This window comes from Heliangelus exortis, chromosome 3 (assembly GCF_036169615.1).
Source record: "Heliangelus exortis chromosome 3, bHelExo1.hap1, whole genome shotgun sequence".
Lineage (NCBI taxonomy): Eukaryota > Metazoa > Chordata > Aves > Apodiformes > Trochilidae > Heliangelus > Heliangelus exortis.
Window position 1 is genome coordinate 50989044 of NC_092424.1, and position 16451 is coordinate 51005494.

General features: G+C 38.8%; 1 protein-coding gene across 1 annotated transcript in view; it reads left to right on the plus strand.

The window, feature by feature from the left end:
- MTHFD1L (methylenetetrahydrofolate dehydrogenase (NADP+ dependent) 1 like) overlaps positions 1–16451 on the plus strand; it is a 150054-nt gene that overhangs the window by 70659 nt on the left and 62944 nt on the right. Inside the window, exons 20-23 of the mRNA XM_071740561.1 lie at positions 11839–11978; positions 13600–13641; positions 15391–15491; positions 15922–16099. Coding sequence (XP_071596662.1) covers positions 11839–11978; positions 13600–13641; positions 15391–15491; positions 15922–16099 — 461 coding nt within the window. The remainder of the gene's footprint in view (positions 1–11838; positions 11979–13599; positions 13642–15390; positions 15492–15921; positions 16100–16451) is intronic.

Below are 16451 nucleotides of genomic sequence, written 5' to 3' on the forward strand. Positions count from 1 at the left end.
AATGCAAACAGTAAAGCATCATATATGGCAGGAAGTTCTCTAAATTCATCACTTGGCAAAGGAAATAAAAGCAGGCTCCCTAGCTAACAGTATTACTTTTTCTTAGGGTTATTTGGCAGAAAATCCATCATCCTGTCTCCATTTGTATTTCATATTGACTTACACCCTTTAGCAAGGGTCAGCAGGGCAGAGTATGCATAAAAAGTTCAAGTCCCATTTCAAAGCCTTAATTTTAATTTTAGTGGATGGTTTATTTTTAATATCATTTAGAATCACAGAATCATAGAATTGTTTAGGTTTGAAAAGACCTTTAATATCATCAAGTCCAACTGCTAATCCAGCACACTGCCAAGTCCATCACTAAACCATGTCCCTAAACACCACATCTACATGTCTTTTAAATATCTCCAGGGATAGCAGCTCCACCATCTTCTGTGGGCAGCCTGTCCCAGTGCCTGACAATCCTTTTGGTAAAGAAATGTTCCCTAATTTTTAAATTAAACCCCCCCTGGCACAACTTAAGGCCATTTCATCTTGTTCTATTGCTTGTTACTTGGAAAAAGAGACCAGTCCCCGCCTCACTATGACCTCCTTGCAGGTAGCTGTAGAGAGTAATACTTCCTTTAATCCAGACTAAAAAACCCCAGTTCCCTCCCCTGGTCCTTGTTAGGCTTGTGCCTTTCACCAGTTTTGTTGCCCTTCTTTGGATATGCTCTAGCAACTCAATATTATTCTTGTAGTGAGGGGCTCAGAACTGAACACAATATTCAAGGTGTGGACTCACCAGTGCTGAGTACAGGGGCAAAATCACTTCAGCTGGCCACACTATTTTTGATACAAGCCAGGATGCTCTTGGCCTTCTCGGCCAAATAGCCAATCTATTTCATTTGAAAACGAAAGCTCTTAATTAGATTTTTTTTTAACTGTCTTTTTGATACTGAAATCTAATTATTTTTCATAGTCCCCTTTTGAAAGAATTAAGGTTGTTCAGTCATTTGCATCATGTCAGAGAAACTGGTTTTGCTTTTTATTTTCTGAATCTGCAGGCTTTGTTTTCGGAAAGTTTTTATAATTAAAATTGTTAATAATGTACAAATGCAGACTGAGCATTGTTTGTTTATATGTGTATTTATGTTGTCAATTGTTGACTTAAATCTTCAAGACTCCAGAGAATACAATGCAAATGTAAAATGTGCTACAGACATAAATATATGTGCTTCCATTTTTGATTATGGCAATTAGAGTTGGCACAATTTTAATGTAATCTAGTACAAGTTTATATTTAGCAGAGTTTATATTCCATTTCTCACTGGTATTCCGTAACTATATGCACACTGAGAGCTCAGTCAGTAGGTGTTTGAGATAATTGCACAAATCTACATTATCTTAGTTGGAATCAAAACTCAGATGTGTTTTCTTGTGCTGTACTACCCTCTCTACCAGCCTAAATGAAGTAATGTCATGACTTGGGGAGAAGATTAAGGTATATCTTCAATTGTTCTTGGAAGTCAAATACACATGCAAAAGGTTCCTGAGCTTTTTATTTGTAGGTGATTTGTTCCGCCTCATAAATTTTATGACATACTCCATTATAAGACAATCTAAAAGAAAAATACTGTGATTTCTCAGTGAGTATGCTGAGTTCAAATTGCTGAGTGTTTTAATTTTTCAAATAACAAACCATGTGTTATTCTATGCTGGGAATTTCTAAATATTCTTTACAGAAAATGGTTACTTCTCTTTGAAAGCAGAAATCAGGTTTGCTTACAAATCTAACCTTGTGACCTGGTGTCATTAGCTTATTAAAGCTAATATGTATTAAAATATCAAGAATTCATGACTTGGATTGCAAATATGTTTCTAAACATGTTAATTAGATTGCAGATAATACTAGGTCATATATAGCCAGTATGATTTGTTAATGGTAATAGTGTTATTTTGGCAAGTATCCAAAGTGCTTTTGAAGGTCAGATTTGAAAGTGCTGAGAGACTGTTCTCTGATTATATAAAATAATACATGAAAGAAAAGATTAATAATCTAAATGGTATATCAGGATCAGTTTGCTGCTCTGACCTTGTAATATTATTTTTGCTGCTTTACATAACTTCTGTGTAATTAATTTGATTGAGAAAACATAGTAGGTTCAAATACAGTAAGAGAAAATGTGGGTTACACCAGTTTTTGCATTTTGAGCAGCCTGCCTTTGATGTGGTGGGTCTTCTTGTCCATCCCTTTAGCCTTCAGGTGCTATACTGACAGTTTTATTCAAGATGACAATATCAAATGCTTCAAATTTGTTTCCTGCAATAATAAGGCACATGGTAATAATGGATCTTCACCTTAGTCCTGGCTGCAAACTCTGAGTGGGAATGAAGCTTCAGGGACAGAGCAGATGCTTTGCATGCACGAGTATGCTGCCTCTGTCTGCTGCCTCCATCTACATCTCAAATAGAGCTCCCAGGAGGCTGAGTTACAGCTTCATAAATCAAGGGCTGCGAGTTCAGCTTTTCCTGCAGCCAATTAGGAATTCAGTGTATGGTTTGGGGTCCTTCACTGCACAAGGCGTAAAAAGGCACAAAAATGCAGGGGAGGGCCAAGGATGAAAAAGTATCTGAGGTGACATAATGATAGACAATTATAAAGAGGAACTAGAAAAATAATCTATAATCTTTAGTAAAGGAGAATCCACTAATAATGTACAAATATTTAAGAAAATGGTATCGGGTAGTTTGCAATGGCAATTATGTTGCTAGTGCCATGTTGATTACATGAATTTTAGTTAAGTGAAGAAATTCACAATAGGCATTGAAGGCTTAGCCACGAGTAATTGAAATGATTTGGCTTGTAAACTGACAGAATTATGGTTTGAGTTGGTTTTGACTTTGATTTTGATTTTAATCAGGAAATCCATGTACAAAAAATCCTTCCCCATGTGGGATTTGTTGGTGTGTGACCTAAATACCTTCACTCTGCTCAGTTTGTAATTCTTTCTGTAAGAAATATTACACATATGCACACACATATGGTTCAATAGGCAGTTATTTTCCCCATCTATTTTAACCAGCTGAGACCTTTTTCTTCATCCAAAATTCAAGTACTGGTTTTATACAATTTATTTTTTAAATAAAGATGGTTACAACCAAGCTAATGCAAAAGGTACTGGATGTTTTTCATCTGAAAAACTTCCACAATTTCCCAAGTTGCTTCTGCTCTGTATCTCCATGTATGTGGTTATTACATAAAGTTTGTGAAGCACCATGGGCTTTACATGCCCGTTTCTTTTACCCTCTTCTATGGCTTATGCTGTATGTTCTTAGTGCTAGACATTTTTTTCCTGTCTCCTGAAATACTACTAACAGTATCTGCTCCTTTCTCTATGGGAAGTCATTCTGTGTATTGATACTTTAAAATCTGTATGTGTTTGAAACGTGTCGCGTGCTTTCCAGAATTTTCACTAGCAACGAGCTCTGGCTCTGCAGCTAGACTCTAAGAATGGTTTTGTAGAGTTATTTACAACCTTTGCAGCAGATTTTTCACTGGGCCATTTTTTCATTAAGATAAACTGCTAGTGCAGCGGAATACTGTTCTGCCTGGGAATATGTAATAGGAGATGCCCTTTTCCATTAATTTTTAAAACATGACTCAGTAGATTTGTCAAGAATAGTGTTGATGGTGTCCTCTCCCAGGTCGGTCACAAAGGGAAGGCATTTTGTTTCCTAGCAAAGAACCAGTGGAATGAAATAAAACCAGAACCTGTTCCTCCTTCTAGGAGGAGGATTCACAACGTGTATATTGACAAGACAGTTCCTGCACCATGGACAAAATCATTATCATAATAAGCAAGCACTCCGCAGGATTTCAGAAGGACAGAGTGAGGAATACTTTTTAAAATGTGTGCTTTGGTAAGGATTCTGAATGAGTTTTAACAAGGCAGCAGCCCGAGGCGAATAGTTTAATGCATATGGGGTAGGCTTACACTGCAGTGATTGATGACTTCGTGTCTTGCGTGTTTCGGGTGATTGCGCCAAGTGACAGGAGCATTGATCATCCTGATTCAGTGGCAGCTCTTTGTTGTGTGGCATCCACCTCAGCTAACACCACTCTCCTGCAGTACATGCACAGGAGCTTCTGTTTTGTGATGAGAACACAGAGCTGTGACAGGCTCTGAGGGTACCTTGTATGGCTGCAAAAAATTATGTATCTTGGCGTTCACTACCTTTATCACCACACACCACCTGATAATATTTCTGTTGCTGCTTAGAAAGCATGTAATTTTCTAAGGCACACACTGAAGTGTTGTTCTGTCTCATGAATAAGATCTTTTGCATCCTCTCTTTCCTTTTTCTCGAATCAATGTGCTGTGATTCTAAGGCAGGTGTTACTTCATTGCTGTTTGATGAAATGGGTACAATTGTTCCAGGGATGAGATCTTCAGGCTCTACCCAGCCCCTGAAGCCAGTGTTTTCCAGGTGCTCGTGACATGACTTCTCAAAGCATGTTAAAAGTCCATTTTCCTTAGGTCTTCCAAGGGGATTACGAGGTGCCCTAACCCTAACCTGAGAGCTCAAAAGAGGTCAGCTTTGTTTGATGTAAGGTGTATTTGTGTCAGGAGCTTCAGCCAGCTGGATCTTTAGAAGGGAGAGTAAAAGAAGGTTTGGCAGTGAGATACCCAGAGATAAACATGTTTTAGGTGTGATGAAATTTATTTTAAGTGTTCAGGGTAATATTGTTGATACCATAAATTAATCTACTCCTTGCAGCTAGGGAAATGTAGGATGGCCTTCAATGAAGATCCATCAGTACTGCTGTTAATTATTCCTTCTACAGAACTCAAAAAAAATAATTAAAAAAAAAAAAAGTGTTGAGGTTTTAATTTTGTAATTACCAGAAGGCTAATAATTCTTTGCCAAAGGCCATGATGATGTCTTAAGTATGAGATAATGTAATTACCTTATTCCTGTGCCATTAATTGTGCTCCATTTTAAAAATGTGGTCATCTGTCTTATGAGCAAATGATACTCTATTACCTCAAAGGAAATGTGCTATCAGTGTTAAAAGGATGCCACTTAAAATTCACAGTTCTTTTGTTTGAATTTTTGTGGTTAATATTGTAACAGAAGGAGGTTAGACAAGGGAGAACTGTGCATATTTGGTTAGTGTTTTCAGCTACGCCTTACAATTCATGTCAGGGGCCAGCACTTAGCCTGTAAGTTATGGGTCTTTACGTGACTATAGGACACAGAAGTTAAGAGAAAATTGCTGTAAAACCCAGCAGACTTAACAGGGGAATTCAGAGAAACATTTAGCCCATGATGCCACATACAGCTCGCTTTATTTCTATCAGAATGAATCATTTGTGGTTTCTAAGATGTCTTTAGATTTTTAATCTCTAGTAATAAATCTAAATAATGAGCTCGTTACTTGTGAGCTGCGAGAAGGTGTCAAATTTTACATTTGAAATACCTGGATATGGTTTGACAAGGCAGCTAAGGATGAACTAACAGTTTGCCTGTCTGTTGAAATGCATCTCGCTCCCTTCCCTGGCTTCTGCTATTTGCTTTTCCTGCTTGTTTGAACATGTTCAGACACTTCTGGCTTCACTCAACCTGATTCAGATTTAACCCACTGGAGAAAGATTTTTTTTTTTTTTCTCTCTTTTTCTATTTGTTTGTTTTCTGGTTAGCAAATCCCAACCGTTTATCTTCCAATTAGATGAGTGCCAAAACCTGTGGGAAGTCTGGACCGCAGGGAGGAAGGGAGGAAATGGTAGAAAGGTGGCAAAATTTACAGGGAATGGGAGCTGCCCTTTCAGGAAAGCAGTGTGCTCATTTGGTTCAGTCGCAGTGCAAAATCATGCCCTAAATTGGTGCTTTGTAGTCAGGAATCACTGCAGTTGCATGTCTGTATATTTTCAAGAGGGGTGAGGCAAGCAGAGCTGTGGAGATGTGCAGAGTATGCTTTCTGTCACACACTGCTGCTCCTGAAGTTTTCAGCTTGATTCCCACTCCCTGAATTTCGAATCCAACACATGCAGCATACATCTAGAAGCAGGCCTCTAAAAACCACAGAGTCTCATTTAATTGTGAGACAATCAAGATGTAAGAGTTGTCTTCAGTGGTCTCACTTGTAGTAAATAAAGTGAACTTTCTGCTAATTTTTTGTCTATAGTCTGGGAATAATCTGTATGAGTCATAGTACCTATACGTTTAACATATAGGATGATCTTGTAAAGCTAACAGCAATGGATGTTTAAAGTGAATAACTGAGATGTTATACTGAAGCCTTTAGTTTCTCACTAAAAGCTGCTCTGTCTTTCAATGGTAAAATTAATCTCTTATAGAAAAAGGAAAGTCTCTGAGCAAAAGATTGAAATTGCATGTTAGGGGGTCCCATGGGAATCAGCACATAGAGGAAATTTACTCCTGGGAGCCAAGCTCCCCACTCACCCTTTGCTTCTTGGAGACAGGAACAGTCAGCTGAAGTTTGAGACTCTCAGCCACTGGAGACAAGTGTCTTATGGAGGATGGTAGAATGAATTGAACATTCTCTGAAGAAATTTTTATTAGGAGAGGTCTCAAAGCCTAGAGTTTGAGTACTGCAGCTTGGTGGATCCAGAAAGGATGCATTTATAGCAGGTCTCTCTGGACATGTTCATGCAGGTGGGCTGCTCTCTCTGTCTACAATTGGAGAGACTTCCATGCAGGGAGTCTTGTGTAAATAATAATCTGCTATTGAAGATAACTTCATATAATCTGCTTTGTGAGAATGTTTATTTTAGTCAGAACTCCTTGCAGAAGAAAACCCATTTATAGCTGCTAAAAATGCAATTCTTTTCACTTAAGAAGCCAGGACTGCTGTACTTGCTGGTCCAGTCAAAAGTGTAGAATTTTGATTAACAGTCAGAAACTTTCAGTGTCCATCCTTCTGCAGAGCACATACTGCCCTGGCATCTTCTTTAGCAAAGGGTGAAAAGCACCTTGAGGAGGTAAAAACTTCAATAACTGATGCAAACTATTTTCTTCACAGCATGAAAAATGTTCAGCCTTAATATATGCATGTGGAGTTTTCTGCTGGACTTCGTGTCCAGTAGTGGTAGCAGTGAGTGCCTGTGTTGCATGCCATCTGAGAATGTGACAGAAGAATAATGAACAGGAAAACTTCCTCTCTTAGGAGAGAGGAGGGAAAAAAAAAAAAAAAAAAAAAAAAAAAAAGGATCTGTTACGTTCCAAAATCAGTCATAATAATGGAAGTTCACATCAGATAAATTGCCAGAGTCAGAATGGACAAACATCTGGTTTATTCATCCCTAGCTATACTAACAAAAATATGATATCCTGTTAGATAAATCACTGATCATCCTAGTTTATCTTGGCAGTTGAGTACCTTGGTATTTTTCACTTAAACAAGAACGTATCAGTACTTTACAGCTAGCATGCCTCCAGCTCCAGGTTCACAGTTCATGTGCTTCTGTGACTTTGAACTCTTCTTTTCCTGAGTTAAGCAGCAGACAGCTGCACTAGAACAGATATGTTTACATGTGGGGACTAAATGGCAGCTTGCAGCTCAGAGTTTCCATTTCCTTTTATATTGTTCAGGAATCCAGGCTCGCAGTTTCTGTCCTAAAGCTTTGCCTCACGTGTATGCATCTGACTTGGCCCTTTATAGTATAAATGTTTTATTTTGACACTGATTTGTTGATAGAAAGAGCTGACTAAGGAGAAGCTACTTTCCCTAGAAATTACCCTCCGTTTACATCAAGTTCAGTCGTATCTTCAGAAGTATCTTTTAAAGAAATTCTAAACATCACTTTCAGTAAGGCTTTTAAGTACTATGTAAATGAATGGCTAATATGGAATCACTTTATACAGGTATAGCATGACAGATGTATTTTTAGGTGGAGAAAAATTGTATTTTGTCTTAAGTCTGATGATGAAATCTGATTAGCTGCTTAAACCATGACATGTCTATTTAAGCTATTGTCCTGTGTAGGTGATAAAATATTCCCAGATGTGCTTGGCAAGGCAGTAATTCCACCAAGAGGTTATGGTAATTATAAAGAAGAAACAAAACCAGCAGAGTGATTTGTTCATTAGCCTGCAAGCTGAAGTGGAATTAGAGGCTTCACTGAAGAGTATCAGTTGTTCTGATTTTACACCATCCAATACACTTACCATCACCATTGCCTAATTCCACATTTTTGAGCTTTTCCTTTGGTACTAATTTGGATTTTTTGGCTTCTTGCTGTGAATGAAAACTGTAGTTTATTGGTTATTCTGGTAGCTGAACTGCATGAAGCAGGTATCATATAAATGACATGTAGAAAGGTTCATGGAAATTGTGTGTTGTGTTTTGCCTGCTGTTGTTTCAAAACAGAATTTCCCCAGCTTTTGCTTACTATCAAATGGATCTTTCATGCAAAGAAATTATTTTAACTTATTGGAGCATTTTGATGCAGGTTATTTCTGATATATATGTGTGTGTATTAATTGCTAGATTTGACCCACAGCTCTCTGTTAAGAGTAATGTAATGGTGGTGCACTGCTGATACATGAAATGTTAATTTTTAATCTTCATTCTAGTGTTCCTTGTGATACTTGAACTGTAAAATTGAAGCATAAAATCAAACAACAGGCTATTTGTAGAGTTAGGTTTTACACTTTATGTGACCATGCAGTGAGACAGTTGAGAGAGCTGTACTCATTGAAAAATACACCCAGATAATAATCTTTCAGTACTTGTCTGGATCATTTTCCAGCCTTGTCACTGAAAGAAGAGAATCCAGAGTGAAAAGCAAGGCCTGGGACTGTAAAATCCCAGATTTGGGTCAGCTTATATTGCCATGTGATTTTGTTCTCTGGATGGAAGTGCAAATACCTTTATGTTTTCCATGAGCTCACTGAAGGCAAAATATTTACCTCTTTGCTTTCATTAGAAAAATGTTTGTGACTGGGAAATCAAAGCAAGCAGTTGACATCATGCCAACATCATCTTGCAGCAGCCCAGGTAGCAGGGATTCATGGGGCTGGAAAGTGGCCTCTTGGCAGGGGACAGGATAAAGAGGGTTCCGGGAGGGGACCTGAAGCTGGGCAAAGGCTCTGTCGGGGCAGGTAGGAGTCACATCATCACATCATCATCTTTCCTTCAGCTGAGGTACAGCAGACTACATCTGCTTAGACAGAAACTTGTTCCCAAAATCTTCATCAGATCACCTGTAATCTGTAATTGCCTTCTTTTGACAAACTATATGCAAAAAACGATAGCCAAAAGAAAAGAAACCATGTATTATTTTAAATTTCTGTTGTTTCATTTAAAGTGATTAGCAGTTTTATCTCATAATCTCTAAATGTAGGCTAGCCTGAAACTTCCCATTCATAGTCTGTATTTGTTTTTCATTGATGCTCTCATTTGAAAGCAGGAAACAATCTGAAAGTAATTGTGTTAAGTGACAAAGATTTTTAAATATAATAGCTTGGCATATTACTCCATCTTCTCACTATTCCTCAGAGGAAATAAAACAGAGTTAGCAACTTTCATCCAGGCAGCTTTTCTACTACATCCTGTTTCCTTCCGCACACTGGAGAAAGCATCAAAGTTCCTCTCCCTTTCCTCCACTTCAAATGAAGAAATCCCATTCTCCTTGTTGTAATACTCAGTGAGCACCGGTGTTCTGCTAAATTTTCTGATGCTTACACAGGATTTAGATTGTTTAGGGAAGAATGAAAGGAAAGCATTGCAAAGAATAGAATATGCACAGCTGAAGAAGTGCCCTTGCACACCTTTCCTGAGCATTTGCACGGGCTGCTGAGGCTGCCTGAAGGGTGTGGAGCACCTCCCAGAGAGCCCTGAAGTGCTGTGTGAGCTGTTGCTGTCCTTGATGGAAGGCTGAAGCCACTGCTTTTTTCTCACTGAAAGGTACACTTCCAATCTCCTTTCTCTATGGAAAGCTGACCCTTGAAAAGGCTTGGCATGAAAAAGGGTTAACTCCCTGGAAACTTTGTTTGCGAATGTTAGGAGACTGCTATGTGTATACACTGGCAATCTCCCTAAGAGACAAATTATTTTCCCACCCTCTCAAGTACTTGGTAGTTTATCTGTTGTTTATATTAAAGATTGATCGTGGTTATATATTCCTGACTCAGAGTTCTCATTAATCACACTGTTCCACATAAGAGACTGGAGAAGAATGCGAGGTACTGGAAAGCAAACTTATCTTTAGCTCAGCTTTTAATACAACTTATCCTGATGTTAGCTTTGTTCCTGTGAATTACTGTGTTTGTGTAAACCCCTTTTATTATTTTTCTTTTTGTTTTGGCTTTTGTTTGTGTCCATGTTTAGTATGGCTGTTTTTCGCAGGGCAGTTCAGAAAAAGATAATGGGCTTATTACAATGATTTTTTGAGAATTCTAATCGCCACACTTGCCCTGTTACTATTTGAAGAGTTCCCTGTGCTCTCCTCCCCTCCCACATGCCCACCCCCTTGTTTGCTATCTCTGGCTTCCTCCTCCATCCCCAGCAGCCATTTCCTCCCTCCCAGCAGAGCCGGGCAGGCAATTGTTTCAGCCTGTGCAAAACTAAGGGCTGGAAAGGAGCGATGGGGTGAGGACAAATGCACAAAGGCTGCGACTTCCTGAAGTGTTCCTGCTGCCAACAGCGAGATACTTTCTCCCACAGCAGCAGAGCTGACCTGCACCTCCTCTTCCTTGACCCTGCTGATGGTTTCCACCCCTGAAATGTTCAATTGGCTGTTTGTGGTCCCCCTTCTAAGCACAGGAGTCACAACTGATGGCAAGAGGGAGAGAAAGAAAACACAGTTTACTAGTTTTTGTAAACTGATTTGGATTATGGGGGCAAATTGACAGCCCTGCGGGGAATCAGGTCTCTGGAGCAAGAGATTTTCCCACCCTGACTGCTCTGATGAAAGTCCATTCATGTATTCCAGAGGCACACATCAGTCCCAGTTCTTCAGTCAGTGCTGGTGGAAAATAGTTACATCATCAAATTTTCATCCAACAGGAGATTTAATCCCTTGAATTTTTAAATTGCTTTCTGCTTGTGTTTGTCTAATAAAAAGACATTATCTGGATTTTAAAAGTGAAAATTGAAATATTATTTGACAAATCAGAGCAAATTAACCCTGAAGAGTCTCACATAATTTAATACAGGTTATCTTATCTTTTATTTGTAGCTTTTGTAAAAATACTTTGTCAAGCATATCCTAATTCTGCACAATTTTTTTTTCTGAGTCACATGAATGTCTTACTTCTTTGGTGCAAAGTCCTGTTTTATAATTCACTTTTTCATAGTATCTTCAACACTGAGGCAGGGCTGTAAATGCTGGGTTTTGTTTATAATTAAACATCTGCTCCACAAAGGCAAGAGATGATCAGAAGTTCTGCTAACCCAGGAGAATTTATGTCCATTAATTATGATGAAAGCACATCTTCAGTGAAGTCAAGGGAGGAGAAATAATGTAGTGAAGTCTTAGATTTCTAAGAATTTGAAACATTTTAAAGAAATATAATTAAACAGAAATAGCTACTTTAAAGGACTGTTTTTAAAATACTACTAATTTGGATTGCTTCAGTTGTTTTCTCCCATGTGACTACTTTTGATAACGTATTGTACATATCAAGAATAAGGTAATTTATTTCTGAGTTGGGAATATTTTTAAAATCAGACTCAGTAATGTAAATAGACCTCTGTTTGAAAGTTCATTCAAAACTCAGTACTTGTATATATTGAAGAGCACTGTATGCTAAAGTAGAAATATCCCCCAGTGTTTAACTGAAAGCATGTTTTTATGTGTGGTTTTGTTATGTTTTTTTAATGTTTAACAGTGACTGAAGCTGGCTTTGGTGCTGACATTGGGATGGAGAAATTCTTCAACATCAAATGCAGAGCCTCTGGCTTGGTTCCCAGTGTGGTTGTACTTGTTGCTACAGTGAGAGCTTTGAAGATGCATGGAGGGGGGCCAAATGTAAGTTTTTGCACCTTTCTTGGCAAAAGAAAATTGTTGCTAATATTTGAAATAAATAAAATACCTTGGTTTAAGAAATATTCAGGGTAGCTTATGGGGCAATATTTAGATACCCCTCCTGAGTTACCTCATTATACTGATGTTACCTCCAAAGGCAATACACGAATGGAAAGGCACTAATGAGAAAGAGGGATGAAAGAACTTTGAAGGAGTACCACATATTGTTAAGGGAGGGAAGCTTGCTGTCATGAAAAAAACTTATAAGAATTATATACTTTTTTTCACTGCCTTTTGTTTTAACATTTGTAAGTGCCTTGAGGTAGCTGCAGTCTGGGAAGGTTGGCAGCTGAGGAGGAATGAAGAGAGTTTGGGTCAGTGTGTGAGCAGGGGCAGGGTACATTGTTAGGGAAGGTTTTGAGATTTGTTTCACTGCAGTAATGGGAACCCCTCCTGTCTTTTTGATCTGCTCAGGCTAATTCCCTCAGGGATGCTAGGGTAACTGGTTAAGTTGTGCAAGTGTTCTCCCAATGTACCAAAAGTATAGAACTCTTTGCTACTTAAGCCACAAGAGACTTGTACAGATTGCTGATTGTAGAAGGTTCTCCTCAGTGATACGATCAGATCACACTCAGCTAGCCAAGCAGACAGACACTTATCTCCTAGAAACACTTCCATCTGTCTAGCAGCATGCATGTCAGTGATGCTGCCAGGGAAACAGTCTCACTGAGTGAAAATATCAGAGCTGTTACCACAGCCACAAAATTTTGGGATGTGTAGTCTCCCTTACAGCTACTCAGAGCTAAAGCTGAACTGTCCTTTTTCAGTCTTTCAGGTTGACACTGTTGTATAACTTTCTATCATTTTAGTCCACTTCTAATGCAGGTTGTCTAATTATATTCTTCTATGCTTATCAAGACAGGTGTATTGTCATGTGTGTTACCATTCAATCTAGCAAACATATGACTTAAATATGTCTTAATAAATATCTTTATTGGTCTGATCTATGTCTTTAAAAGTACAAATCTTTTATTTGTTTACATAATGCATCATAGAGGCATGTAGAGTACTGGATACTTTTACAGGGAGGTTAACTATAAAGTGGACCAAGACCCACGTTTCAGACAAAAATGTTTAAATACAGTGCCTGGGATAAATGTATTTGGTTCTTGGAGACTTGGTATATAATATGCTGGTGATACTCTTTGTCTGTAAACTTTGCTGTCCAGCAAAGTAAATTACTTGTATGCAGTTCCTTGTCATGGGCAATAATGACAAGGCATCCAAAGATGATGTTCCTTGTCTAGTCATCTGTGTTACTGTTATGCCTTCAGCCAGCTGTTGGAGGATGCTGTCCAGTGTCTTTGCACTGCTGGGGCTTTGTTAAATACAATTACCTCCTCTCTAATAAGTCTTTTACAACTATTTGCTGAGTCTTGCTCCCTGTATACAATAGGAAGTGATACTGTTCTCCAGGTACTGGTGTAACTTGGAATAAAGCAGAAGCTGCAGTGAAACTATGGTGTATGCAATATATGTGCTGGCTGACAGTATAGAAAGTGCAAAAAGTGCACTTCTGACCATTTAGGATTATGACAAGTGATGACTTTGTTTATTATTCCAGGTAACTGCTGGTGCCCCATTGAAGAAAGAATACACAGAAGAGGTAAGAGTGACTTTAGGAGAAGTGTTTGTTTAAAGGAACAAAACAATGTGGGGTGTGCTGAGTCAGAACTTACTCCTCTGGCTGGATACTGTGCAGCCTCAGGTTTGACAATAAGCATACTGTAATGCTGACATTCAGTGAACATCTTTAACAGGCATTGCCAACAAATAAAGCCATCTCCATCTTTCCCCATTCACTTGGTGTTATCTCTCGTGTGTGTCGTGTATGTGACTGTATGGTAGATTGTACTGAGGAACTGAGTTAGCTGAAAAATAACTTTTTTCAGTAGTTTTTCCAGGACCTCTAAGTTTTTAGACAGTTCTGCTCTTCATTCCAGTCCATCCCACAGGCCTTCATGGCTACAGAAGGGCAGAGTGGTTCAGGGGTCAAAGACACTGGCTAAAATTGATAGCTTAACTTGTGCATTAAACAACCAAATGGTTTATTCTGTTTGTGCTGCATGTCTGGTGCTGGATATCACTCTTCAAACATGAGTGGCTTCTACTGTTTGGTTTTTTTTCTCTTTGCTGGAGCGAAATTCTCGTATTTTGGTTTTATCAGGCAGAGGATATGTGTGTTATGGCAATTAAGACAAGGTCTACAAAGCATGAGGTAAAAGAGAAAATAAGGAAATCCATTAATATGCTTTTATCCGGGATATATCATAGAACAGGTTGGGTTGGAGGACCTTAAAGGTGATCTAGTTCCAACCCCCCTGCCATGGGTAGGGACACCTCTTTCTAGACCAAGATGCTCCAAGACCCCTCCATCCTGGCCTAGAACATTTCCAGGGATGGAAACGTCCCTGGGCAACTTGTGCCAGTGTCTCATCATCCTCACAGGAAAGAATTTCCTCCTAATGTCTAATCTAAATTGACTTTCTTCCAATTTAAAGCTTTCCCACCTTGTCCTCTCCCTTCACACCCTTGTGAAAAGTCCCTCCCCAGCTTTCCTGTTGGCCCCCTTCAGGTACTGGAAGGCTGCTATAAGGTCCCCATGGAGCCTTCTCTTCTCCAGACTGAGCAACCCAACTCTCTCACCCTGTCTTCACAGGAGAGGCTCTCCAGCCCTCTGATCATTTTTGTGGCCCTCTGGACTTGCTCTAGCAGCTCTATGGCGTTCTTGTGTTGGGGACTCCAGGACAATATTGCAAATGCAGTCTCAATAGAGTGGAGTAGAGAGGGAGAATCACCTCCCTTGACGTGCTGGCCATGCCTCTTTTGCTGCAGCCCAGGATGCAGTTGGCTTTCTGAGCTGGAAGCGCACATTGCCAGCTCACAATAAGCTTCTCATCAACCATTACCCCCAGGACCTTTTCCTCAGGGCTGTTCTCAATCCATGCTCCTTCCAACCTGTAATTGTGTTTGGATATAGATAAATTAGACCGTGCATCTTAACACATCTCTATGCCATACCCCTGCTGTAATTTGTTTATAAACTTTGCAAACAAGAAACGAACGGCCCTTCCACAGTTGTGACAGGCAGTCATCAGCTGCACTCTCTGCTTGTGTCCCAGAGAAGAGCAATGCATTCATATACAAAATTTGGACACTGCTTAGTCACTTATGTCTTTTGCTTATTAATTGAAATAAGAATTATTAAGAACAATGTGAAAATATTTTTGTTTGTAATTGCCTGTAACTGTTATGGTTAGCATCAACTCTGTTCTCTTTAGTTGATGGAAAGAGAGAGACTGGAGAAGTCTTGATGTATCTTACCAATTTCATTATTTTTTACTTAATTACACAGAACCTCCAGCTGGTAGCTGATGGTTGCTGTAATCTACAGAAACAGATTCAAATTACTCAGCTCTTTGGAGTTCCTGTGGTGGTGGCTCTAAATGTCTTCAAGTAAGTATGGTCTTTTTTTTCTCTTATGCAGTAAGTCCAGTAGTTCAACAGTTCAAAATTCACACTTTTCTTGGTTGTAAATTAATCACTTTTGGCACAAAGAAAATAAGCTATTAAATAATTTTCTTTTCTCATCATAACTGTGAAGACCTTTAAATCCTTAAGTTGTTCTTGAGGTTTTAGAACCACCAAAAATATATGCTGTTACGGAAATACCAATCTTCCATGTTAATTAGCTGTAACAAATACAGAGAGATGATAATAAGGATGAAAATAAGGATGATGCACATCAGCACATTATGTTTATGGCACAATTTCTACACAGACTTACTTTACAACTGCTGATGGCAGTAGAAGGTTAAGTATATAAGGCCATAAAAGAGAACTAATTAAATAAAAAAATAATGCAACTTAACTGTCTTGTTGGCAGAACTGATTCTCCTGCTGAGATTGATCTTGTGTGTGACATTGCAAAGCAATCTGGAGCATTTGATGCTGTACCCTGCAACCACTGGTCAGCTGGTGGTAGAGGAGCAGTAAAATTAGCTCAAGCTGTGGAAAAAGCAGCCAATCAGAAAAGCAGTTTCAAATATCTCTACAACTTGGAGGTAAGGATTTTTTATTATTTTTTTTTAAACTTTTTTTTAAATTTTATTTTGCAAGCGTGTTTCATCAATGTTGGCATTAAAACAAGAAGAACATTACAACAAAGCTATCTAGCATACTTGGATAGGGGCTTGACTTGGCTTAACATCACAAAAGCTGGAGATAACAGTCTGTGGCTCATCTAATCAGAGCAGCAGGATACTTGCTGGTAATGCTTGTTATTTTGTGCATTGAATGATGTTGCTAATACTTTTTTTTTTTAACATAGAAGTATGTCTGCTGATGGAACTTGAATTATTGTGAGACACTTCTCCACAGAGATTTCACAGTCGTGATATTTGTCCTAAATATAAA